The sequence below is a fragment of the Gekko japonicus genome, unplaced genomic scaffold (assembly GCF_001447785.1).
Source record: "Gekko japonicus isolate JY-2015 unplaced genomic scaffold, Gekko_japonicus_V1.1 scaffold2158, whole genome shotgun sequence".
Lineage (NCBI taxonomy): Eukaryota > Metazoa > Chordata > Lepidosauria > Squamata > Gekkonidae > Gekko > Gekko japonicus.
In genome coordinates, this window is record NW_015177083.1 from 101,311 (window position 1) to 126,186 (window position 24,876).

At 43.4% G+C, this 24,876-nt stretch overlaps 1 protein-coding gene and 1 non-coding gene across 3 annotated transcripts in view; one reads left to right on the plus strand and one right to left on the minus strand.

Moving 5' to 3' along the window:
• Nucleotides 1-24,876, minus strand: part of FBXO38 (F-box protein 38) — a 45,055-nt gene that overhangs the window by 14,457 nt on the left and 5,722 nt on the right. For both annotated transcript variants that reach the window (XM_015428265.1, XM_015428266.1), the window contains exons 3-14: nucleotides 23,411-23,544; nucleotides 21,417-21,580; nucleotides 20,135-20,300; nucleotides 19,409-19,546; nucleotides 18,403-18,540; nucleotides 11,686-11,779; nucleotides 9,995-10,125; nucleotides 7,354-7,524; nucleotides 6,780-6,922; nucleotides 4,983-5,202; nucleotides 4,173-4,292; nucleotides 130-309 (exon numbers count right to left, since the gene is read on the minus strand). In XM_015428265.1, coding sequence (XP_015283751.1) covers nucleotides 130-309; nucleotides 4,173-4,292; nucleotides 4,983-5,202; nucleotides 6,780-6,922; nucleotides 7,354-7,524; nucleotides 9,995-10,125; nucleotides 11,686-11,779; nucleotides 18,403-18,540; nucleotides 19,409-19,546; nucleotides 20,135-20,300; nucleotides 21,417-21,580; nucleotides 23,411-23,544 — 1,799 coding nt within the window. The remainder of the gene's footprint in view (nucleotides 1-129; nucleotides 310-4,172; nucleotides 4,293-4,982; nucleotides 5,203-6,779; nucleotides 6,923-7,353; nucleotides 7,525-9,994; nucleotides 10,126-11,685; nucleotides 11,780-18,402; nucleotides 18,541-19,408; nucleotides 19,547-20,134; nucleotides 20,301-21,416; nucleotides 21,581-23,410; nucleotides 23,545-24,876) is intronic.
• TRNAT-GGU lies at nucleotides 8,056-8,127 on the plus strand. The gene has a single exon. It is a non-coding gene; the product is annotated as a tRNA-Thr (tRNA).

Consider the following 24,876-nt stretch of genomic DNA (forward strand, 5'->3'; position numbering starts at 1 on the left):
TTATGTAAATACCAAAGACTGCCAATGAAAAGGTAGGGTAAACCTACCAATAATAAGCTCCCTTTTATAAATCATATGCCCATAGCTCAAAAAGGACTATTTTTACTACATTCGTGAAAGAAAACACACCTGAAGGCTCCCGGATTTCCACAGGATCTCTAATTCTCTCTTCTCCATCGGAATAACTTTGTGCAATGCTGTTTGTAATGTAGGATCTTGAGGTTGCCATGTTCTCATCTTCATCTTCACTGTCTGAGTCATGAACGGTAATAGGTGCTAGCTTTACGTTAGCCTGAAGGCCACTGGGCCCTGGAAAAGAGTTCCACCAACAGATCAGTGCTGTCAGATTTGCATTGGCTAAGCAACTTGTTCCCCTTTTTTTGTGGGTTACATTGCTCTCCTCACCTCCCTTTTATCCCCACAAGACCCCTGAAAAGTAGGTTAGGCTGAGAGTGTGTGGCTGGCCCAAGGTCACCCAGTGAGCGTGCACGGCAGAGTAGGGATTTGAACCTGGGCCTCCCAGATCTTAGTCCGACAATCTAACCACTACATCACACTGGCTCTTCTGTGATTGCCACAGATATTCTTGTTATGGACAATTAAACCTTAAATTGAACTCTTAAATTCCCACACTTATTTTCATCCAACAACCAATTTGTGCTACTCAGTGTTCTTTGTATTTGCAGACAATGTATTCACATTGGGTACTTTTTTGTTTGTTTTGTTTTCTGTTTTCTGCAAACACAACAAAAATGAAAGCTAAAATATCTTTTCCCTGCAACCAGGATAACAATTCCAATTGAAACTAGGGCAACGGCTCCTCCGAGTCTTTAGAAACCACATTCCTGTTCTTAGATAGAGGTCTGCACAGATATAAACTCTGTACAACACTGGCCATTCAGGAACGGGAACACAGTCTTGGTGGGGAAACAATCTTGGGTGAAATAGAGAAGAAACAGCAAGCAACAGGGTAAAGCAAAGGAGGACGATCTGAACACAGAGATAATAAAAGGTGAAAGGCTTCAAAAATCTGAAGTATGCTTAGAAAATTTAAACGTGCATTTTATACAGCGGGACAAACATCAGAGTGATGCAAGAGTTCAGAATTAGGATTTTGTGTTTTTCTGTATCGATGCAGAGGCAGCAGTGATGACAGCTGCCACTTAATGAATCATCTCTATTTTATTGATATTGGCCAAGGGCTTGGAATTCTCTCCAGTTTTTTTAATGAAAGCCATTCTAGGCATTTATCCTTATCTGAAACCACCAAGAGAATGGCAAACAACTGAGGAGTACTTGATATCATTTGTAAACCCCTTAGCATTTACCTAACAACAACAAAGCATTGGCTGGGTGTAAGCCAGGGTCTGGATGGCAAGCATGTGTGCTTATGATCAGAAGACAGAGAAACAGGACTTTTAATTATACAAAAAAAAAAAAAAAACTTGAGAAGCTTTGAGACCCAGAGGGGCATTTTTAAATTTTTTTGCTTCATTGGGGACTCAAAGAGGCTTACGGCATAGTTCTCTCCCCCCCCATTTCATTCTCACAATGACCACTCTGTGAGATAGGTTTGCTGAGAGTGTGTGACTGGCCCAAGGTCACCCAACCCAGCTTTGATGGCAGAGTGGAGATTTGAACCTGGGTTGCTCAGATCCTGGTCCAGCATCTTGCTACTACACCAATCTCATGGAGACTCATTTATTTTTTTTTTAACTACAATACAGTAATAAGAGTCTTCAATTTGATTTGAAGAGCAGCAGGGGAAGGGATGCATAATTCTTTCCCTGTGAGCTGCTCTTCTGTTCAAAATCAAGATCTCTCCCTGATGCTTTTCTGCACTGGGGATATGCACTGCCACATCTCTTTTCCCCTGCAGGAAAATAAAAGCCACTGGAAGTGCACAATTTTGACTGGGATTATAGCCTCCAAGGAACCAGTTAACCCACCCTCTCCACTTCCATTTTTGTCTGCTTTGGTTCTCAATAAACAGACATCACAAGTTTTGTTTCAGCAACATCATCTGCTGAACAAGAAGTGGTTGACAGCAAGGATGCCTGGGACAGTTCAAACACTCATTCTGCTGTATCTCTACAGTACCGCAAGATAAGTTGGCAAAAAAGTAAAGAAACGGCCTTTCAGAGGCCAACCAACACAGAGCAGGTGACACATAACAAGCTACTCATTATATGATATGATATAATAATCCTCTTAGCGTATTGGTCGTTTCCAGCTCTCCCATTGGCTGTGCAATGCGCTCTATCAGCCATTGGCCCGTTAGCCGCCACTCAAGAGTGCTCGCGTACCACTGGCTGGGAGCTGGGTCTGCTCCTCTTCCCCGCCCACTCCCATCTCAGCCACTGTTCCCTGTCAGAATAACTGGCAAACGGCTCTCTCCTGACGAAGACACTTCTCCTGCTTGGCTCCTCCGTGAGACTAACTTTTCCCTCAGTGGCTGTTGGTAGGCAACCAAGCTTGGTTTTGTCACTAAAAAGACAAAGGAAGAAAACCCTTTCCAGGCCTTTGTGAGGAACTTATTGGGGCCAGTCCTGGCTAGGGTTGCCAGTTCCTGGTTGGGAAATTCCTTGATATTCTTTGTCTAAGGAAGCCAGGGTTTGGGGAGGGGAGAGGCCTCAGCTGAACAGAATGCCATAGAGCCCGCCCTCCAAGGCAGTCATTTTCTCCAAGGGGGCGGAAAGAGATCTATGGTCTTGAGTTCAGTTGTGATACCCAGTGATCTTCAGGCTCCACCTGAAGGTTGGCTACCCTAGCCATAGCAGTTAGCACTTCAGAGGAGGGTCTGCCAGACCCAGGTTCTTGCTGTGGAAGCTGTGATTTCGGACCAGTCACAGACTTTCAGTGTACCCCCTCCCCCGCCCACTGCCAGCTTGGCCACTTGCCTGTCAGAATAAACTGTGAAAATTGCTAGGCAACCAAGCTTGGTTCTGTCGGTAAAATAGGGTTCTTGTGCAAGTCAAAAGGGGGAGAGGAGAATGATGTAAGCTGCTTTGGTCCCCATTGCAGAGGAAAACTGTACTTTTCCACCTGGGGAACCATTGTTGCCAATATACAGGTAAGGGCTGGAGATCACTCAGAATTACAACTGCTCTTCAGGTAGCAGAGATCAGTTCCTCTGGAGAAAATGGTTGACTCTGTGTCATTATATCCTGCTGGGGTTGCCACAGCAAATCGACACTGAGCGCCCAAGGCCAGGGCACTCTCCCAGAGTCTCTTTCTAGAGCTCGTTGTATTTATTTCCATAACGTGCCTTATTCCTAGGATGGTAATAAAACACAGAACCCCAAACAACTGCACAGCACTTACCATGGAGAGGGGAAACCTTTGGAATCTGAGTGGAGTTAATGCAATATAGTGATTAAGGATATGTGGTGGTTGAATAGATTAGGGAAGGATACTGTTAAAGAACCCATCCTCTCAGTCCTCATATCAGCAATACTGAGATTATAATATCTGCCTGCCTTACAAAAGTACTGCCAAGATTACATTATCTCAATATGAAACTCTCTGCATTAGAGATTGGCATGAACCGGCTCAGGAGCCAACATTTGGCACAAACTTGAGCCACTTCAGAGCCCTCGAACCAATGTTTGGGGGAGGTGCCTTACTTGAACATTTCCCAGACTTTTGTCCAGTTTGGCTGTTTGGGCCATTTAAACCTAACAGCTGAGCAGTGCCGGTCCACAGCTGACCTGTTAGGTTTAAATGGCTGAAAGCCATTTCATCAGTCGAAGTGGGGGAAGGAAGCAAAATGGACACGTTAAATGGCTTGCAGCTATTTAAGCCTTCCCAGGCAACCCCCCCCCCCCTTCATTTCTCACAGCTGCGGAGAGCTGGAGCCAGGAGAAAGGGGAATCTAAACTCGCTAGTTCAGTTTGGGGCCTTTTGGACCTGTTTGGGTTTCGGTTCAAGTGCTGCCCTGAGCCAGATTTTTTGGGTTCGTCCCCATCCCTACTCTGAATATCCAAAATGAACATTCAGTACTGCTTACTGTTACTAGCTTCAGCCATGATTGCAAATTAAAAGTTATTTCATTGTTCTTAATAATTCTTTGTGTTCTGCTAAATAAAATCTACTGCTACATACCATAGCAGAATGGTTCAGTGAGCTAAAGAAAACTGCAAGAGGAGAGGAGGGATCCTGACATGAGTTACCTGCTTGTTCCTCATCAACCTCCATGGGAAGAAGTGCCTGGTTTGTTGCAGAGGCTTCACTGTGGCTCTCTGCCAGAGCCACTCCATCTTCCTGTGCCACCTCCTCCATATCATTCAATGCTGCAAACGGAGAGAAGAACCACCCAGACAAGAAGGATGAGTCAGCAGAAGCAATTCATGCATAACTGCATGGCGAGATCTTAGGGAGACATCAAAGGAGTTCAGTACTGGGAAGAACATCTGTCTGTGTTCCGGAAAACACATGAAGTAGGCTCATGGGAAATTTGGAAGATCTAGCTCTAACTTTTGATGGCTCTGCACTATAAAGGCATCTACAGGGGATTCTCAGAACATAAAGTATGGCCTCTAAACGAAAAGCAGAAAAAGGGTCTTCACTGAGGCACTAGAATATTAATGTGTGTCCGCTTTCTAGCTATAGAAAATTTATGATGTTTATTGTGCCAAAGGCAGCATTAAGCTTTTGCTGGCATTATTAAACAGAAATAAAAGATGATGAGCTTGTTTAAAACCTTATTGCTGTGGCCTGGAAAGCCTCAATGCTGCCAGGTCAAAAGGAACGCTGTGTAAGACTATGCACATATTAGAAATAGAAACATTGTTACTAGACATTTTAAAGACGCAACTGTGATTTTTCAAAAATTCCATTTTTCCCTATTGACATCACAATAATTTTAAAAACTCACAACTCTCAAGTCATGCATTAACAATTTGGGATATTAAATACACACCATCAATAATTGCTAAGGAGCAATGAAAAACAATGAAGTGAAACCATCCAGGTTTATTTACCCTCTGCTGCAATCTGCTGTTCTTCAGCCTGTTCCTCCTGCCGCAACTCATTCTCCTCATTCTGGTCATTTGGCTGCTGGTGGTTGTTATGATGTATGTTTGCATTATTGTTCTGATGATTGTTATTGTTGTCATTTTCATTGTTAGAGTTCTGATTGCTGACCAAAGCGGAAGAAACACCAATTCCTGTGCCGGCACTCAGACCTACTCGAGCACATCCCTGAAATACAAGCCAAAGAGCAATGGCAATTTGCACAGGGTTCCAAAACAAAACAAAAAAACCACACGGTATTATCAACAATGTCTTCACTTTAATGACATCACAATGGCCTGGATCTCGTGTTTCCCTTCTGCTAAATTTTCTGCTATTGGAGGGAGTTGGCTTCAACTCAACTGTTTCTTGTACAGAGAGACCTACAGGGTAGGTGATTCCACACTGACATGTGCTGCTGTAATTACAGTTCTGATGCTTGAGCTCTGATTTTAAAAAGCTGAGGAATGAGATGCTAAGTCAATATTGTAATCAATATACTAAGAAATTTCAAATATATATTGTAAAGCAAAATCCAAAAAGTATGGCAATACAATGCAAACATATCTTTCTCTCTGAAGAAGATATTCGAAACAGAGTGCATACCTGGGATCTTCGTTATTGTATCATTCTTATCAGACTGCACATTGTATATTCCTTGCCAGTGATTGTTTGCATTGTGTTGCCATACTTTTTGAATTTTGATTTACAATATATATTTGAAATTTCTTAGTATATTGATTACAATATTGGCTTAGGGTCTCATTCCACAGCTTTTTTTGTTCTTTTTATGTTACTGCTGGCAAGTTTGTTTTTCTGTTGAGCTCTGAGTAAGTCATCTCTGATCTCTCCATAATTATTTCAAAGCTCCTGTCCTCAGAGGACAGAACCGAAGCATAAATTCTGCCTCTTAAGGCAGTTCGGAGAGATGAAACGTAGAAGCCAGCTGACTACTGTCTACTGACTGTTAGCTCAATGTCAAGAGACAATCTACAGTCAAGATCAGAGAGCTGTTATCCAGTCATCATTATTAGGAAACAGAAGCAGAACATGGTTTCATAAAGTATATACACACACTAGCTGATGACTACCAAATGGTGGGCATGTGTATAGAAATGCAGTCATGAAAAAGGTTTGCAGCTGAGTAAAAGAGATTCTGGGATAATACCAGCCCCAGTCCCACCCCCCACCCCAACTTGCTGTGTCTTGCCTTTGTTTCCCTAGATTCCTAGTCCCTTCCCTTCTCATCTCCATCCTCTTGGAATCCTCTCTTCTGAGTGACAATTGTTCAGTGAAACAAATGTATTTCCAGATAATAATTGTAGTGATGGGGGGGGGGAGGTTTGGGGGAAGATCCTGCTAGTTAGCAACAGCTAAATAACATCTCACTATTCAAGTCCTTGGCATAATAATATCTTTAACGTCAAAACAAAATCACGTGCAGAGCCAAAGTGACATCTAAAGGGCAATGAGACTTCTAGCAACATAAGAGCCTTGCAACAATGTATCCTGTTTTAGATAAGTAGTCTAATAATCTGTACCATGCTTGCCTTAGTGCTGTTATAATTAACTGAAGTGAACGAGTTTGGATTTTCAGGAATTACTGTGTTCCCAAGCTAGTCGCTTGACCATTTTAATTTGTTTAAAGCCAGTCAGCTGAAAAACTATTAATTAGAATTTTAAAAATTACATGCCAGAACAGGTCTTTTCATATTATTTTAAAAAACAAACACATGCAGAGCAAATTTAACAGCAACAACACTGACCTTAGGAGGCTCCCGGAACATCTGGTCCAGAGAGATAAACTCCAGGCTTGGCAGTAACTCAATAAACTGACTAAAAGAGTCTAGTTTTATTGCATGACACCTTACCAAGGTGAGATCAAACAACCGAGTCCATCTTGAGTGATCTACAGAAAAAGCAGACAAGTGGGCTTACTGCAGGATTTCTTATCTAATATATTTCCCAACAATTCCTTCTAAATGCAAGTAAATTAGGCTTCCCTCACCACTTCAAAGAGTTTCTCCACTGTTACTGTTCTTAAAAAAGCTGTATTTTCTGTTACTCTGATGCACCCCATACATTACTGAATTCAGATTAAAATGATATATTTAAGCACAGCCACAGAGGCTCAAACATATTTAGAGAAAACTTCTTCAGGTAATTTTGTACTTCAAACACAAAAGTTAACTACTTTCACATTGGATGACCATACATATCAATCATAGGAATATACCGATACTAAAAGTGTCTACTAAAGGTCTGTAATGTCTACTGACCATGATCACATGAAGGACTACAATCAGCCGGTATGCAGCTGCATTTTTATGGGTGTAATACCTGTGATCCAACTGCTTGGGTTATGTAGATGCGGACAGTTGTATATGACAAGATATTTAATGGAAGAGAAGACTTCATTCACTGCTTTCATTCCAATGTCAGTGATTATTCCTGGATTCTCAACTACATCTGCTAAGCCATACTTCACAAGATCTGCATTGATCATTTTACCTAAATACAGAAAAACAGAGATTTTAGCAATGGACTCCTATTACTTCAACAGAAATTCAGTCTGGCCACCAGTTACAATTATGTTACTTAAAACTATGGTTGACTTGCTGAAAATAGCTGGACCAAAACAGGTGGAATGAACCCTTTAAAGAAAAACAGTGAGATGCTTCAGAAGGTCAAAAGCTTACATCCAACTGAGCTTTTATTTGTAATCTTGCTCATTATAGTCCTATTCTCCCAAATTTCCCCATGCTTGTACTACACCAGATGAGACAAGAACAAATGACTCCACATGCAAGATCAGGCTTGCTCCTGAACTTCTATGAAGTGGTGGGACAAGGGGCAATGTAAAGAGCCACAGAAATAGACAAGGTGGGGGGGAGTTGAACCCCCACCCCACCCTTCTATTTAATCATATATTGTCTTTTCCCTTAGCCTTCTTTATCCAGTGGGGCTCCAATACTAGCAATAACCCTTGCAGTGACAAAAGTGGGTTTGGATGGTCAAGTATGAGTGGAGGGGAAGAATAGAGGGGCAGTAGCTCAGTGGTAGAGCATCTGCTTGGTATGCAGAAGGTCCCAGGTTCAATCCCCGGCATCTCCAGTTAAAAGGACCAAGCAGTAGGTGAAGTTAAAGATCTCAGTGTGAGACCCTGGGGAGACAGTGCCAGCCTCAGTAGGCAATACTGACCAGGTAAATCAGTATCAGTATAAGGCAGTTTCAGTATAAGGCAGTTTCATGTGTTCAATCAGCTCCCCTCTCTCATGCTTTCAAGCCCTCCCTTGCTTTATAGGGGACTTGCTGGACCTGATCCTGTGGCCCTCAAGTTGAACTGTGCCCCATCTCAAAGGGTGGCAGGAACAATGGGCTGCATATTTGGGGGTGGGAAAGAGGAGGCGTGGGGATTCCAGTCAACGTCCAATCTCATGCACTGATGTGAAACATCTCCAGACCTTAAGGACATATGTATAATTTGCCACTTTGTTGGATGAAACCCTTAAGTGAGTTTCCAAGTGCAAAATGCATGTGCTACCCCCTTCATCCAGTCCCAGAGTGGGACAGGCAGTGCCACAGTACTGTCCGTGTTCTTTAGGATACAGAGCATACCAGCCCTGAAACTGGCAGTAACCATAGGCCTCCACTGTTTCCCAGGCTGGGAAAATACAGGTGAGTGCTATGGTACCGGCCTCCCTGCTTGCTTACATTCTCTTTTGGGAGAAAGGGTAAGTGATGCAGCAGTAACAGGCAGAGAGGACACAGAGGAATTGATGGCAGTGGGTCACAGAAGGAACGAACTGTTTTGGTTTTTTTAAACAGGATTGTGTTAGCCTGTTCGCTACTTTCATGTAGCTTCTGTTCATATTAGGGATACAATTCTCATTTAAGAGTTCCCACTGACACAGATTTCCATGTTAGTGACAGATCCTTCCAGAAACATCTGATGACAGCAACACAAGTCAGAAGAACCAGATTTCCTTGAGTAAACCCAGGCACGACTAATCTTAAGAGAGCATCAGCAGGAAGGAGGGGCTGTTTGTGCATTATGTAAAACTGTTATCTGCACACCAGCTCTTTATACAATGTGCCAAAGCCTTATGTGAGGGGTGAGTGCAGAATCACTTCCTACAAAATTTCACATTAGATAACAGTTCCCACCCCAATTGCTTCTTCAAATAGCAGCTAATCTATTGGAACTTCACACATCACCTATTAGTGTCTCCACCTGTCCTTTACACCTAATGTCCAAGCAAGAACTGTGTGTACATGGGCATACATGGGTGTCATGAGTATGCAATTCTGTTACCCTGCAATTCTGAAAATGAGGGAAAGGCACACTTGGATCTAAAAGTCCACTGATCTCTGCCACATGTAATGCACTGGAGAATTTTTGTTTGTTTGTGTGTAGTCACACTGCGCAAGGCAGATACATCTTTCTCTAATGTGATTTTAAAATAAATATACACAAGCAGATCAGAGATTTCCACATCTTTAATTTTGCTTTCCATCAGTTGTCCTTTGGAGAGCTGTTATACACAGTGTGGCATCTCCAATCTGCTCTTATTTTCAGTTTTTATAGAGTCACATAAGAGAATCCATATACCCACAGAACGCAGACGTGTTTAAATAAAACCTTGTAAAGATATAGACGTGCTTTTCCCTAGATTCCCCAGTTATGGGAATGCAGAGTCGTACATTCATGCTTCCCCACCATCCCCTCCTGGGATGGTCCTCAATCCCAATTGACACCAAGGCACAGCACTACTGAATACCAAATGAGAGAGCAGGAAATTGAATGGGAAAATCCTGGAACAGAATCCAAGAGTAACCACAGAACAGAATACCATCTGAAGGGAACTGAGGGAAATTTGCTTATCCTTACTCTGCTTATCCTTAAGAGCAACAGATAAAACCCAGACCAATTTTGCCTCAGCTGATCAGGTGTGCAAAAGAAAATGAAAGATTTTCATACACTGCAGCAAAAACTCATCAACATATCCCAGATGAAGGGTTTCAAACTGTGGAAACTCCAGTTCTGCCATTTTTAGTGCAGAGAATACACCATCTTTGGTTAGGGAAGGCTGGATTCGTACTTCATGCAACCTGAAAAGTAGGGAAACAATGCATGGGAAAAAAATCATACCTTCCATACACAGAATATAATAGGAGGAGGAGGAGGAGGAGGAGGAGGAGTGAGGAATCAAGTGGAGTGCAAGTGGAGGAGTGGGGAATCAAACCCGGTTGTCCCAGATTAGAGTCCGCGCACTTAACCACTACACCAAACTGGCATGTGTGAGATGGGATGCTCGACTAGATGGACCACTGGTCTGTTCCATCAGGGTTCTCATGTTCTTAAGGTAATAGCAAAAGCACTTTCTTAAGCTGCTCCACTAAAGCCTAAGGAGCAGACACTTGGCACACTTGTGAGACAATGTTCTGCATCCACCTATCTTTGGAAATTACAGATAATTCAATGACACTCTTTGAGAAAGCTATTATTATATTTGTTTTATACAGTCCAAGGGTGTCCCAGAAGAAAGCAAGGACTGTGACATAATTAGAAGCAGAGCATGGAAGTCATTACTCTTAGGGGTGGCCAAACTGTGACCCGGGAGCCACATGTGGCTATTGGAGCCCTCTCCTGCGGCTCACAAAGCTTGCCACCCCCCTCACCCCCCCTTTGAAAGCCAGTCCCCTGCCCTCTGCTGCTGGAAGAGAGTGCAGAAAAGAGAGGAGGAGCAGCAGCAGTAGCCCCAGCCACCGGGGGCTCAACAGCGGGGGAGGGATCAGCTAAGAGAGCTGCCGGTGCTGCCGGGCAGGCCGGTTTCTGTGCGCCCTGCTTGTCAGCCCGCCAGTGCCATGGGGTGTGTGTGGGGGGGATGCACTCCACTGGGGAGGGAGATCGGGAGGGCTCCAGCCAGGTTGCATGGTTGCCTTACTCCCTTCCATGGGTGTTAAACAGGAACATGGTGAAAGGCTCTTCATGGGCCTCTTGCTGCCAGCGCTATGGGAGATGCGGGGGGTGCCCTCTGCCAGGGGGAGGGCCCCAGCCAGGGTACACGGTTGCCTTCCCCCCCTCCATGGGGGCTTTTAAACAGACCACTGCGAGAGGCTTTTCATGGACCTCTTACCACCAGTATAATGAAGGGGGCTGCGGGGATAGCGGGCAGAGCGCCATCAAAGATGGCTTGTCCATGCTGGCTGAGGGACCTCTGCCATTTCACAAAGTATTGCAATATATCCCAGCAATGTCTGTTTTTACCACTTTTGTTTTTCTGTTTTTACCACCTGGGGACTTTGGGGGTGGTGCCTCGCAAGGATTTGACATCACTTTGTGATGTCATGTCCTATGATGTCACTTCCAGCACAAAAATCAGGTGACATCACTTCCGAAGCCCCATCCCTTCTAATGACATCACATCCTGTACCCCTTCTTTTGATGTCACTTTCAGGCCACTCCCCTAAACCTACCTCTTCTTCCGAAGTCACCTTGTGGCTCTCGAGCGTCTGACATTTAGTCTATGTGGCTCTTACATAAAGCAAGTTTGGCCACCACTGGTATAAAGCTTAGGGCACTTTAACTGGAATGTAGAATTTACTAATATAAAGGGGATTCACTGGCAAAGAAAATGGAAGAGAAGACTGGTGAAATAATGCAAGTACCTTCGTGCAGCAGTTATGATGAGGTAGCCGAGGTCCACTTCCAGAGCATTCTTGCAAGCTCCCAGAACTATTGTGTGCAAATTTCGGAACCCCCCTAGTTTGACAGGAAAGAGAAATAATACCATTCACTATACAGTATTAAGACATATCACAGAACGACCATTGGTACTTACCGTGAAGGGTCCTTCTCCTCTGAGGCTTGGAAGACATCTTGTGGGTGATTGTCAGCTATGCTGCCATGGGGGTTGGGAGGCTCAGACTGTGTCTTGTTAATTGCTATTGGATTCCTATCCATGCTGTTCTGCCTTTGCCGAAATGCTTATCTCTACAGATGTGCAGGAGGAGGTTGTGTTGTCTGGAGGTCTCCTATGTACTGTGAGAGACTCCTAGTTCTCTGCTTTAGCCACCTAACGGTAGTCTGACTTATCCCGCGTGGTGCAGGAGGTTGCCTAATTGGCCAATGCCATGGGGGGGTGCATACAAATACCCTATATCCTATTATGCTGTATTGGCTGAGGCCATTCTTAAGAGTGCCTGTGTTACTGCATCTATAGCTTTGCAATAAAAGTATAACCGTTCCTGAATGCGTGTACTTCGTTGTTAGCTGTGGGTTCTGACAGTGATTCCCATCCATCATCAGGGAGGCAGGACTAAGTTCAACTTCTTCCTGTTTCCTATAGTGGGAGTCAGCCTAGGCTCAGTTCTGGTGCTCCGAAAACAATATACTAGCTTAACCACACTGAAGGAAAAAACACTTGAACGTTAAAGATAAGATATAACAGGAACTGGAACTGGAACAGGAAGAATAAGAGAACAAGGTAAGAACTCTCTCTCTTATGTTGTAGTATGTAAACTAAATTCTCCCTATTTCTCTCTCTCTCTCCCTCCGCCCTGATTGATTGTATGAATGTCTGTTTATTGACAGAAGGCTTGTGGTAGAAGGGAGGATGACGACCCAGGAGGGCCAAGATGTTCTCCAAGCCTCAGAGGAGAAGGACCCTTTATTTTAAGTACCAATGGTCATTCTTCCTCTGACGTAGAGGCCATCTTGTGGGACCTCCCAAAGCAGTGTCCCTAATTTTTGGGTGGGAGGTCTCAGACTGTGTCTTGTTAATTGCTATTGGATTCCTATCCATGCTGTTCTGCCTTTGCCGAAATGCTTATCTCTACAGATGTGCAGGAGGAGGTTGTGTTGTCTGGAGGTCTCCTATGTACTGTGAGAGACTCCTAGTTCTCTGCTTTAGCCACCTAACGGTAGTCTGACTTATCCCGCGTGGTGCAGGAGGTTGCCTAATTGGCCAATGCCATGGGGGGGTGCATACAAATACCCTATATCCTATTATGCTGTATTGGCTGAGGCCATTCTTAAGAGTGCCTGTGTTACTGCATCTATAGCTTTGCAATAAAAGTATAACAGGGGCCACTGCCATCTCCTGAAGAGGCGTGAACCATGGCCACCAAGGTCAATACGGTACCACTACTATGACCTCTGCCCGTAAAGCCCTTATCTTCCGAAGAAGCTTGGGGAGTACCGAAAGGGGAGGAAATGCATAGAGAGGTCCCGCAGGCCAGGGAGACAGAAGAGCATCCATCTCGTCTGCTGATGGATGATAGAACCTGGTATAAAATCTGTCCAGTTGATTGTTGCCCGGGGAAGTGAAGAGGTCCACTTGAGGGATTCCTAGCTTCGATAAAATCAGACGGAAAACGTCCTTTTGCAGAGACCACTCGCCTTCCTGGATTGTCGGGCGACTCAACCAGCCCTTTATGTGTTCTGCCCTGATTGAGGACAGGTTGTTCTCTGCCCAGTTCAACATAAGAGTCACTTCCTGGTGTAGGGTCAGGGATCTGAAGCCCCCGTTTGTTCAGGTAGGCCTTTGCGGAGATGTTGTCTGTTCGAATGAGGACGTGATTCCCTTGGACTTGAGATGCAAAATGTAGAAGAGCCAGACATATAGCTTGAAGCTCCAAAAGATTGATTGGGAAGGACTTCTCTGTTCTGGACCATCTGCCCCGCAGTGGTTGATAGTGAAGTGTGGCCCCCCAACCGGTCAGGCTGGCATCTGTGAAAATTTGGGTCTGGTCTTGTATCCAAAACGTCTTGCCTTGGGATAGGTTGGACATCTTGGGACAGGTTGTTCTCTGCCCAGTTCAACAGAAGAGTCACTTCCCGGTGTAGGGCCAGGGATCTGAAGCCCCCCTGTTTGTTCAGGTAGGCTTTTGCGGAGATGTTGTCTGTTCGAATGAGGACGTGATTCCCTTGGACTTGAGATGCAAAATGTAGAAGAGCCAGACATATAGCTTGAAGCTCCAAAAGATTGATTGGGAAGGACTTCTCTGTTCTGGACCATCTGTCCTGCAGTGGTTGATGGTGAAGTGTGGCCCCCCAACCGGTCAGGCTGGAATCTGTGAAAATTTGGGTCTGGTCTTGTATCCAAAACGTCTTGCCTTGGAATAGGTTGGACATCTTGGTCCACCAGCGCAAGCTTGTCTAGACCTGAAGAGGTACTTTCAAAGAGACGTCCATCTTCAAGGCAATAGAGTTCTGATGGGGGCGTAGAAACTTTTGGGGTGAAACCTCCCCCACTGTAGAGTATCGAAGGCAGCCACCATGAGTCCCATCATTTTGGTCAGAATGGACAAGGACAAGGTCCTCGTCCAGATGATTTGCGTGGCTAGCTCTTTGATTTTCTTTGTCTTCACAATGGGGGAGATAGAGTTTCAATGCCCAAGTATCTATTACCACTCCCAAGTGTTCCAGATATTGAGAAGGAGTTAGGGAGTTCTTTTGCATGAGACAAGGAATCCAAAGTCTTGCAAACACTGAATGGTCACGGTCGTGTCGTTCTAGGAATGCATCCTTGACAGGGAGCGGATCAAAATGTTGTTCAAATAGGGGTGGACATGGATGCCCTGTTCCCGAAGACAAACAACAGGGTGGACCAGAGTCTCTGTGAACACGCGTGGAGTTGAGGACAGACCGAAGAGGAGTGCCCGAAACTGTAGGTGGGTCTCTCCCACACAAAAACGTAGGAATCTTCAATGTTGAGGGAAGATCGGAAAGTGCAGATATGCTTCTGTCAGGTCTATGGACGAGAGAAACTCCCCTGGTTGTAGGGATTCCGCTATGGATCTTAGTGTTTCCATACAGAAGTGCCTTTGATCTACATATTTGTTTAAGAATTTCAAATCTAGGATTGCCCTCCAGTCCCCGTTCTTCTTGGGAACTGTAAAAAAGATGGAGTACACTCCAGTTTCATGTTCTTCCATGGGAACAGGTTCTATGGCCTGGATGTGTAGAAGGTGATTTATCACAAACCTGGTTCTGTTCCTCTTTACTGGATTTTTGTGGGTTGGAGAGACGATAAAGCGTTGAGGAGGAATTGAACGAAATTCTATTTTGTAACCCTTCTGCAATAATGTCTCTTGTCCATGCATCTGGCTGGGAGGCAAACCACATCTGGCTGAAAAGTAGCAGGCAACCTCCCACTGTTGGGTTCAGATAATCACGCCTTAGAGGATTTGGGGTCCTCCCCCCTCTGTCTTGTCTGTTGCCAGTAGGTCTGAATAATCTGTTGTTGTTGAAGCCTCCGCAACGAAAGGGTTGTTTGTTGGTGCCCAAGAGGATCTTCTATTGTCTTGCCGGGACCTGGAAGTGTTGTTGTATGGATGAAAGGAAAAGGAGCTCGCTGACCTCTTGTCCCCAGGACGGACAGACTTGGGTAGGGCCTTTTTCTTATCACAAGTCTCCACCAGTATTTTATCTAATGAGTCCCCAAACAGCTTATCCCCTTGGAAGGGATAAGTCAAGACAATAGCCTTAGATTGGTAGTCTACGGGCCAAGCTCTCAACCAGACTATGCGCCGGGCTACTGCAGCTGAAGCCATTGCCCTAAAAGTAAAGACCATAGTGTCTAATGTGGCATCAGCGGTGTAGGAGATTGCTTTCAGGATCCTATTGGCCCCTTCTAGCAGCCTGCAATTATTATCAGGCAGTATCTAAATTAATTTTTTCATCCACACAATGGTCGCCCTGGAGACCATGGATGCCGTAAAGGATGCTTTCATAGCCATGGCATTGGCCTCATGGGACTTCCTTAGTGCAAATTCGGCTCTCTTATCAATATTGTTTTGCAGAGTGCCATGGACATCCTCAAAGAGTAGACTAGAAGATTGCAAGTCAGTCACTGGAGCATCAACCACAGGAAACTGCAAGAGATCTGAGGCAGAGGAAGTTAAAGGGTACAATTTTCTAGTAATACCTGGGAAAGGCTTGCCTGCTAATGGCTTTGCCCACTCTGCTTTTATTTTTCTCACATACAAATCTGGAAAGGGGAAAGCTGTTTCCAAATCATCCACAGGAGGAAAGAACTCATCAGTAATTTCTGAACCATCATCCTGTTCTTGTGGCTTTTGAGGTTTAATCCCAGCCCTCTGTAAACCCTGAATGTTAAGAGCTGATAAGTTTTTTGCCAGCAGATAGTGAACGTCCTCAGATTTGAAGAAGCGAAAGGACTGTTCTTTAACAATATTTTATTTAGGAACAGATTCCCCTTCCTCCTCCTGATTGGAAGAGAACTCTTCCTCTTCCTTCTCACTAGGCACCTGAGAAAGCTCATCCCCCTCATATAAGTAAGAATCATGCATACAATGACCCTTAGGGAAACCTTTTTGTACAGCTTTGGTAGGCCATCTGCCTCTGTTCCTGCGTTTCTGAGGAGGGGATGGGGAGGGAGAAGGAGAGGAAAGGGATCTGGATCTGCGCGGGCTACAACCCCCTCCCCCGTTCTACAAAAATGGGCTATTTCCTCCCTCATTGCCCTTCGGAAGAAAGCCATCGTGCTCATCATCAACGTTACCACTTTGCTGGTCTTCTTCCTCCTCCCTGTGGGCAAAACTGGCTGGAATTAGCCGTATCTGGTCAGCCCCGCTCTGACTCTTGGTCCCGGGGTGCTCCGTGTGCGGGTTTGGGCACTCAACGCCATCCCCGTCTTTATTGGTTGCGCAGTGATTTCACTCCAAAAAGGATGCTGTCATTGGCGCAGGCGCCTGAGCGCAGGAGTGAGAAGTTTTGGCGCGCTTTGAGGCGCCGCCTCTGCTGTGCTCTTCCACGGATGCTTCTGCTGCTGCCACGGACCTTTTCCTCACCGCGCAATTGGGCCGATCTTCAAGGAGCCCCGCTGCTTCCATCTCTGGGCTGGAGAGGAATCCGTCGCTCACTTCTCTTAAAGCCACAGTGGTGGCTAAAATCAGCCAGCCTCAATAGAAGGCAATGGAGCTAGCAGCCCTCTCCCACAAAGGGGGGGGGGGGGGGGGGGAGAAGAGAGAAGTATTTTTTTTAAGTAGAATTGGAGAGAGAGAGGAGGATTCAGTTGGAAATAGAAAAGGAGATTGGACAGTAGCAAAAAGTTGGTTGGTGTTAGGCAGAGCCAACACCCAGCTGCTCTCCCTACTGAGGCAGGAAAAGAACTGAGCCTAGGGTGACTCCCACTATAGGAAACAGGAAGAAGTTGAACTTAGTCCTGCCTCCCTGATGATGGATGGGAATCACCCACAAGATGACCTCCACCTCAGAGGGAGAATTGTGTGGAGTACATTTTTTGGGGGGGAGGGAACCACACACAACAAAAAACCCAACAACTTCCTTTTAAGTTAGGCTGTGTTGACTCTTGATGGCAGTCATGATAACAGAAACATCTCAGATTTGTGCTGATGCATTAGCCACCCTGAGCCCATCGGGGAGGGCAGGGTATAAATGTGAAAAATAAACAAACAAACAAACAAATAAATAAATACTTTTCCCCCAGCAGATATCCACCTCACAGCTGGAAGAAGTGTGTGCTTGATATAGTTCGAATGAAAGCATGTGTCTTTTTCACCATGGGCACACAGACTGGAAAGCAGCTGTGTGTATTGTTTCTGAGCTGTGTACATACAGTAAAAAAGAGAGATGCTGATATTTTAAAACTGTGAAGTATGCACTTTTTATCTAACAGATTAATTGCAAAGTAGCAAATGTTGCTTGCAGCCTTCCTGGGCCACACTCCGAAGCTATGTTACTATATTATTAATAGCAATGCTATATTACTCATCTCTTTCTTGATAAAGAGACTCTTATTGAACCTTGGAAAAAGCAGCATCCTTTCACACACAATTAAACCCCATCCACATAGTCCTCTGTTCTCCCAATTGAAGGATCTTGCACAAGGGGTCTACTTGTGTTCAAAAGCAATTCATAGTTCAATTTTTGTGCAAGACTGGGGGAGGGTGGGAGAGACTTGGAACTTTGTTCCTTACACCTGTACTGCAATGTCTGTGTAATGCACATAGAGGGCCATCAGTGAAAGAACCCTAAGCCTGAAGCAAAAATATTCAGGATTTTAAAATTCAATTTTTTTTTTAGACTTATAACCCACCCTCTCCACATTGTAGTCTCAGGGTGGGTACCAACATATAGGTATGCAATTAGTGCAGATTTACAATTAAACTATATTATAACAATCCATTAAAATCAATAAAATCATTAGCATTAAAACAACAACAACAACAAAATAACAGAAGAAATGAGAAATTCAAATATACCCACTTTCATATACCAACAGAGACACATTTTGGAACTAACTACAAAAAATATTCACTTTCATAAGACAGGGTGAAAAACTAATTCAGTTTTGAGAACTGCTTGCTATTCTGATTCCCAAATAAGAGACTGCATACCAGATCTCCAGCTGTCTTCTACAACGTGCTGGATAAGACCTCCAAGGAAGGGAACTCGAACTAATTCTAGATGTTCTAGGTTTCGGGCAGAAGCCAAGCCTGTGACCAAGGGGACATACTTCAATGAGTTTGTGGGTCCTATGAAAGAAAGAATTTCCAGCAGTTAGCATTATCATGGGTGGAGAGATGAGAACATATTTAGGGTACAGCATTGTCTATGACATATTGCATTATACACAATGACATTTTAAGCAGCCATATCCACAAGGGAATACTGCTATATGCCAGCACACACAGGACACAATATACTTAGGCTAGTGTTTGGGCTGGATCCCACAGAGGATTTCTGTGGATGGATGGAGGACAATTCCCCCTCCTGTAATTGACCTCCAATCCCACCCCCGATGCTGTTCCTGAGGTTTTCTTATGTCCCAGAAGCAGAATTTGGGTGGGAACTTTGGCTGCAGCAGGAGGGGGGCAGGAGAGGAAGTCTTGCTCCAAGGATGGAAATCCCTTCTGTCTGTGGAAATCCTCCATGGGATCCATGCCTTTATATTTCCATCTAACAACTTCTAGATGGATTTATGTTTCTTCCTGTGGGTGGTTTCCATTTTTGTTTTTATCCACTTGTTTGGATTTTAATTGGTATAATTTTAATTTATTATTGTTTAACTGATTTTATATAACCAAAAGGACAGATACAAATATTCAGGGTATATGTCCGAGAAGCTTACGCCACATAGAGGATTAATTTATTCAGAATTCTGATCTCCTTTACAGCAACCCTCTCCCCTCAACTGGCAGGAGTTCCAAAACCACCAACAAACATGTACTTCAGTTCTCATGGCACTAAGTTGGCAGAAGAACAAATAATGAGCATAATGACTATTATACTATTCAGGCTAGCTCTGATCTAGACTTTACCATGTGTTAGGTGTTGACACTGCATTATGGGCATCTTTCTGAACTGCCATACAAATAAATGTGACTGGTTCACTCTTTTTACCTGCACAATTTCTCATGACAAAAGTGCGTAAGCTGATGCAAAGAAAATCTTTAAAAGGCTGTGGTTTGGTGAGCCTCACCCACTTCAGATACAGATGCCTCAGCATTGGGATACAAGGGATGTCGGGGACATTAACTCCTAAAAGACCAAAATATAAAGCAATGTCAGGTTCAAAGATCAACAGCACATTTCAAGGATGAAACTTTCACTACTGCTCCAAGTAATTTTGTTTTCAATTTTTGTAGGAGATTTTTGTGGTGTAATTGTAGCTGTGTGATACTTGCCATAAGAGTGTCTAAGCCTAAACCTGCTGTTTAAAAAAAGAAAACAAAACATAAAAAACTCTAAAAACATGTCTTAAAACATGAGCCCTGTGTGATGGAATGGATTTATGGCACTGAATCTGTATCTTTAGCAGAGAAACTAAGAAAGTACAAGAGTGTGCACTTCAAACTCACACAGCTAAGCAGCAAAACACAACCTGAAATAAACAGTTACTGGAATAAATAAACTGGAATGCCTCTGACGGTCAGGTGCTGGACAGCAGTCAGCAGGAGAGAACTGCTGCCTGTGAGCCCTGCTTGGGCACTACCCTGTTACTGGCCACCGCTGGAAACAGGAAACTGGTCTGATTTAGCATACCTACTCCTACATTTTTATATCCCAGTCAGATTTTGTGGCTTTAAAATAACAAAACAAAACAGAAGTGCTTCATTAAATTCTTACCTACTAAGTGCAAAGTCTGGATTTTTGCTCCTATTGGTATTTTCAGTTTGTTTTCAGGTGGGATTGGGAAAGCACCATTACGATTACGAAACTTCCCAAGGATGTGAACTTGTGGCATGTATGTCCAAATGGCTTCCACCAGCTCCAGATGGGAAGTCTCGACACCCTAAGTAATAGAACAGAACAGAGTGAAGGTAAAGCAAAAAAAACAAACACACACCACCCATAAAAGCCCTGTCTTGACTAAACTATATTACGGAAGCAAGCATACTCATTATATGATCTCCTATTTCTAACAAAAAGTGCACTTATGTGTCTCAAGCAATTATTGGCCATATTGTTGTAAGAATTCATGATCAGCCCTGTGTTGGAGAAGGGGACTTTACCCTTGCTTTTTTATAAATCCAAGGTAGATAATAATTAAGAATAAAGCAAGAACACCAGCATAACTTAAAGAAAGAGATTCAGGGCCATAAATCCATTCCATCACACAAGGCCTATGCTTTAAGAAATGCTGTAAGGGTTTTTAATGTTTTGCTTTCTTTTTTTAAGCAGCAAGTTTAGACTCAGACACTCTTATGACAAATATCACACAGCTACAATTACACCACAAAAGATCAAATGCAAAAATGTGGTACAGCTGCACAGTGAACACAATTTGAACTTTTTCTTAACAGCAGTGATTTTTAGGCCTTATAGTTCTGTGTGTATCTGTGTGTTTTACCTTTAAAAAATAAGGCAATAACAGCTAATAAACCTGCAAGGAGAGTGAAAATGGCTTCTAGCTTTGAAAGCTGGAATGAATGTTACATCACAGTTACCAATCCTTTTCTGAGCCTGTACAAAAAAGCTGCCCATAGTTCTACAGTCATCAAACTCTATTGTGATTCATTCCGCAAGTGATCCACAGATTGTGCAAACCAAGTTTAATCACATGATTTTATGCGGATATACACAGATCTTTGTGCAAAGTATCTCAGCCATGGATTTTGGCTCTGTAGTTATAGTAGTTGAGATTTTATGGCAGAATTCCAGATTAAAATAGAAGATGGCAGCTGCCAAGTAAAGTAGAAGCTGAATTTAAAATTACAATTGCTTCAGCTGCTTGGGTGACACACAGAATTAACTGAAAAGAGCTGAATATTAACAATGAAATAAGGCACCATCTGTCTTTTCATAGAAGTGTTTCTTTCCCTGATTCTCTCTTTACCACCCCAGAGATTATAAAGGATCATAAATGCCAATGATGAACATTTTTTGCTTTGAATATATAAACACTTACTAGCAGATTTGGGCAAGCTTGCAAGGCCTCTAAGACTCCAGGAATACTAAAAGCTTCATAGCCACGAACTCTACGCCTGTCAAGATGTCTGGGATGAAGCCCATATAGCTGTTCAATATCTGGCATCTTCTTTAGGAGGGTCAAGAAGCTAGAATCTGTGAACCCTGGGAAGACAACACATATTTTATCTGAATGTAGGACAAAGGGAGACTTAAAGTGAAGATTTCAATAGCCATAAGACAAGTCTTGGAACTCTAAAAGGGCAAGACCTGTTATTGTTGCATTAGTTTAATGTTTTGATAAACTATGAAGAATTTATATAATATATATTATTTTGTTTTTATGTAATAATCATCATAATAAGCAAAAGTAGTCAAAATATATACCATGTGAAAAATAAACTCACAAAATCTGATGCACCACAAAATCCATACATAAACAAGCGACAATATAACTGGTTATAAACAGTGCCGGGGTCCTCTTTTCTATATGTCCTGCTACTGCAAAATGAATGATCCAAAAGTATTCCTTTTGGATCATTTCTTTTGCAGTAGCAGGACATATAGAAAAGAGAATCTTGTACATGGTGTTTCCTTTGCTTGGATTTGTTCCATCATAGTCCCTATTTTTTTCTTTATTGTTAGTTTAATGTTTCACATGCACAACCAGATGGATACAGAAAAAGGTGAAACTGTATCCTCTGTTCTGTTATTCTCATCCTCAAAGGTAAGGCCACAGAATTTCAGAATTCTTCAGCAGCTAAGACCGATGCACATGTGCACACACACACACAAATTTGGACTATATACAAGAAAAGGGTAAGACTGATTCGTCAGGTTTTCAAGGGAATCCTGAAGCCAAAAAGGCAAAGTTTAATTTGGCCATCATCCAGGCAAACACATACACTTCTAAACCATATGTATTTCAATGAAAAAATTAATACTTTGACAAACACAGTTTGATTAGACTAGAGAGGTTCAATTTGAATGGATGTTACTGTTCTTTGACAAGTTTTTCTCCCACAAATCTATGATGGCTTATATTCTTGCCCACATGCTCACATACAGATAATGTTTTCAAGCCAAGTCATCCACCCCAGAGTTCCTCAAGTCTTGTTTCTTTACTCTTTTAAGAACAGGCACCATACATTGTCTTTTTAGAAATGATAACATCTTTCTCCAGCCTCCCTGGCTCCTCTAGATGAATATGAAAAACTCTGCAAAGATTTCAGTCACTGCCTCTATCACTCTAGAGAACGTCCCATTGATCCAGGGCAACCCTTAAATTGACTCCTATTTTAATCTGGATGCCTGCCTCATCCTTTTCTGTCTCGGCCTTGGCTATCTGAGTATGATGTGCTTTCCCTTATCAATGTGGAGTGAAAAGGTATTTACTATGTTCATTATTCTTGCAAGCTTCCCTAAAAAATGCAGTGCCAACTTTGGCAACTCTCCTGTATGTACTTTGTAGAATGCTCAATTTTGTGTGTGTGTTTTTAATAACCATCCCTCATATTCATATTCCCATTCCTAAGTGTCACAGCATGTACCTGCTGCTCACATCTCTTTCCATTTTTGCAGGATTCTCATTTTGATTTTTCTCTCAATCATTTCTATCATCGTAATAAAAAGCACACCGATTCCCCAAACCAACCACTACTCAAGTCACAAAATCTGGGGAGAGGAAGGGGGAAGATAGTCCTCAGTAATTCTGGTTCTGAAGAAAACCACAAGTCATATTTTGTTGGTTAAGACATAGAAGCAACAGGAGCATGTAAGGCAAAGAAGTGAGTGGACAAGCCCAAAGTTCCCCTATGCACTACCAAGTCACAGATCATGTAATGCAGAACACTGAACATGTTGAAAGTACTACAGAAATGTAAAGAGATAAAAGTGATATATACACTTCCCCTCTCCATTAAGTGCTTTATAAAAGCAACTAATTAGAGTCAAGGCCAATATATCTCAGCGCACCAGTAAAAGAGCAGCACTCACCAGTAGGCATGTATTCCCACCAGCGGCCAGCACAGAGATCCACAACTTTTACCACCCTCAAGTATAGGGTCACTGCTTCCTTTAGCTTCCTGGAGAGGCATTCCATGCACATGATATCCTGCAGGGGCAGGTACCTGGATGGTGGTGGGAGGGAAACAAACAGAAATGGAAATTAAGCTACACATGGCTTCTTTCCTAGGTCTTCACTTACACCAGGGGTCTTCAACATGGTGCCTATGGGCACCATGGCACCTGCTGACGTCTTTCCTGGCACCCACCAATTGTTCTTAGAAAGTGGGTGGGGCCAGATGGAGATTTTGCCCCAAAAGTCTTCTGCCTAGCCATCAGAGATTTGATTGGTTGTGCAGATTTTTTTAAATGTTGCTTTGGCACCAGCTGTGACCACAGCACAAGGATCTTCATTGTGTGATTGAAGGTAAGCTGTAGCAACCATTTTGTGGCTGTGTCAGAATTCCAAGGGTGCCCATGGGCTCAAAAAGATTGGGGACCCCTGACTCACACACACAAAATCTATATGGTACAATACGCATTCACAGGAACTTTCTCTGATACTTATAAGGGAAAACAAATTCAACAGTGAATTAATTATCATATGGCATTGTGTGTAGTATAGCCAGGAAATTCTAAAATTGTCTAGCAGCCAGAAGTTCTAGCTCTTTAGTGTTATTCATCACTAGGTGGTGAGGTAGACTTGTTTTTGAGGCAAGAGACATTTCAGAGGTGGTTTGCCATTGCCTGCCTCTGCGTCATGACCCTAGTATTCCATGGAAGTCACCCATCCAAATACTAGTCAAGGCCAATCCTGCTTAGCTTCTGAGATCTGATGAGATTAGGCTAGCCTGGGCCATCCAAGTCAGGGAAACTTTATATTGAGCAGTGAATATAAGGTGCTTACTGAAAGTGCACTTGTGTAATGGAAAAGAGAGCTACAATGCTGCTATTTTGAGGGCACTCATATTAACAATTAAAGCAACTTGGCTGGAGATGGTGTAATTCCAGTTAATACTCAGTGAATACTTTGGTAAAATCTGTAAATATAAGATTATGAATAATTTTACCCTTACAGACAAGCAAGATGTAAAAACCCCAAATACACTTCCATACAAATAAGCTATTTTCCCCACATATAGCACTTTTAGGAGAGGGGTCATCGCCGTTGTAAGTAAATAAGGTAGTTTTTCAGCACCTCCCCTTCAGGGCTGCCTCTAACGTGCACTAGGGTGAACTAGTGCACAGATTTCCAGACCTCAGTGCAGGGATTTTCATCCCAGCGCAGGTCTAAGGATGAGGAGTGGGTAGCCTTTGCCCCCTCCTCAACAGGGCAGTCCATTCTGGATGGATCTGGAGTCCACAGCTAGCTCAGGGTTTGAAGGGAAGGGAGACTTGTCTTTGAATCTCCCCTGCATGAAGCAGCGATTTGAGGGAGCTCGGTATGTGTGAGGGGG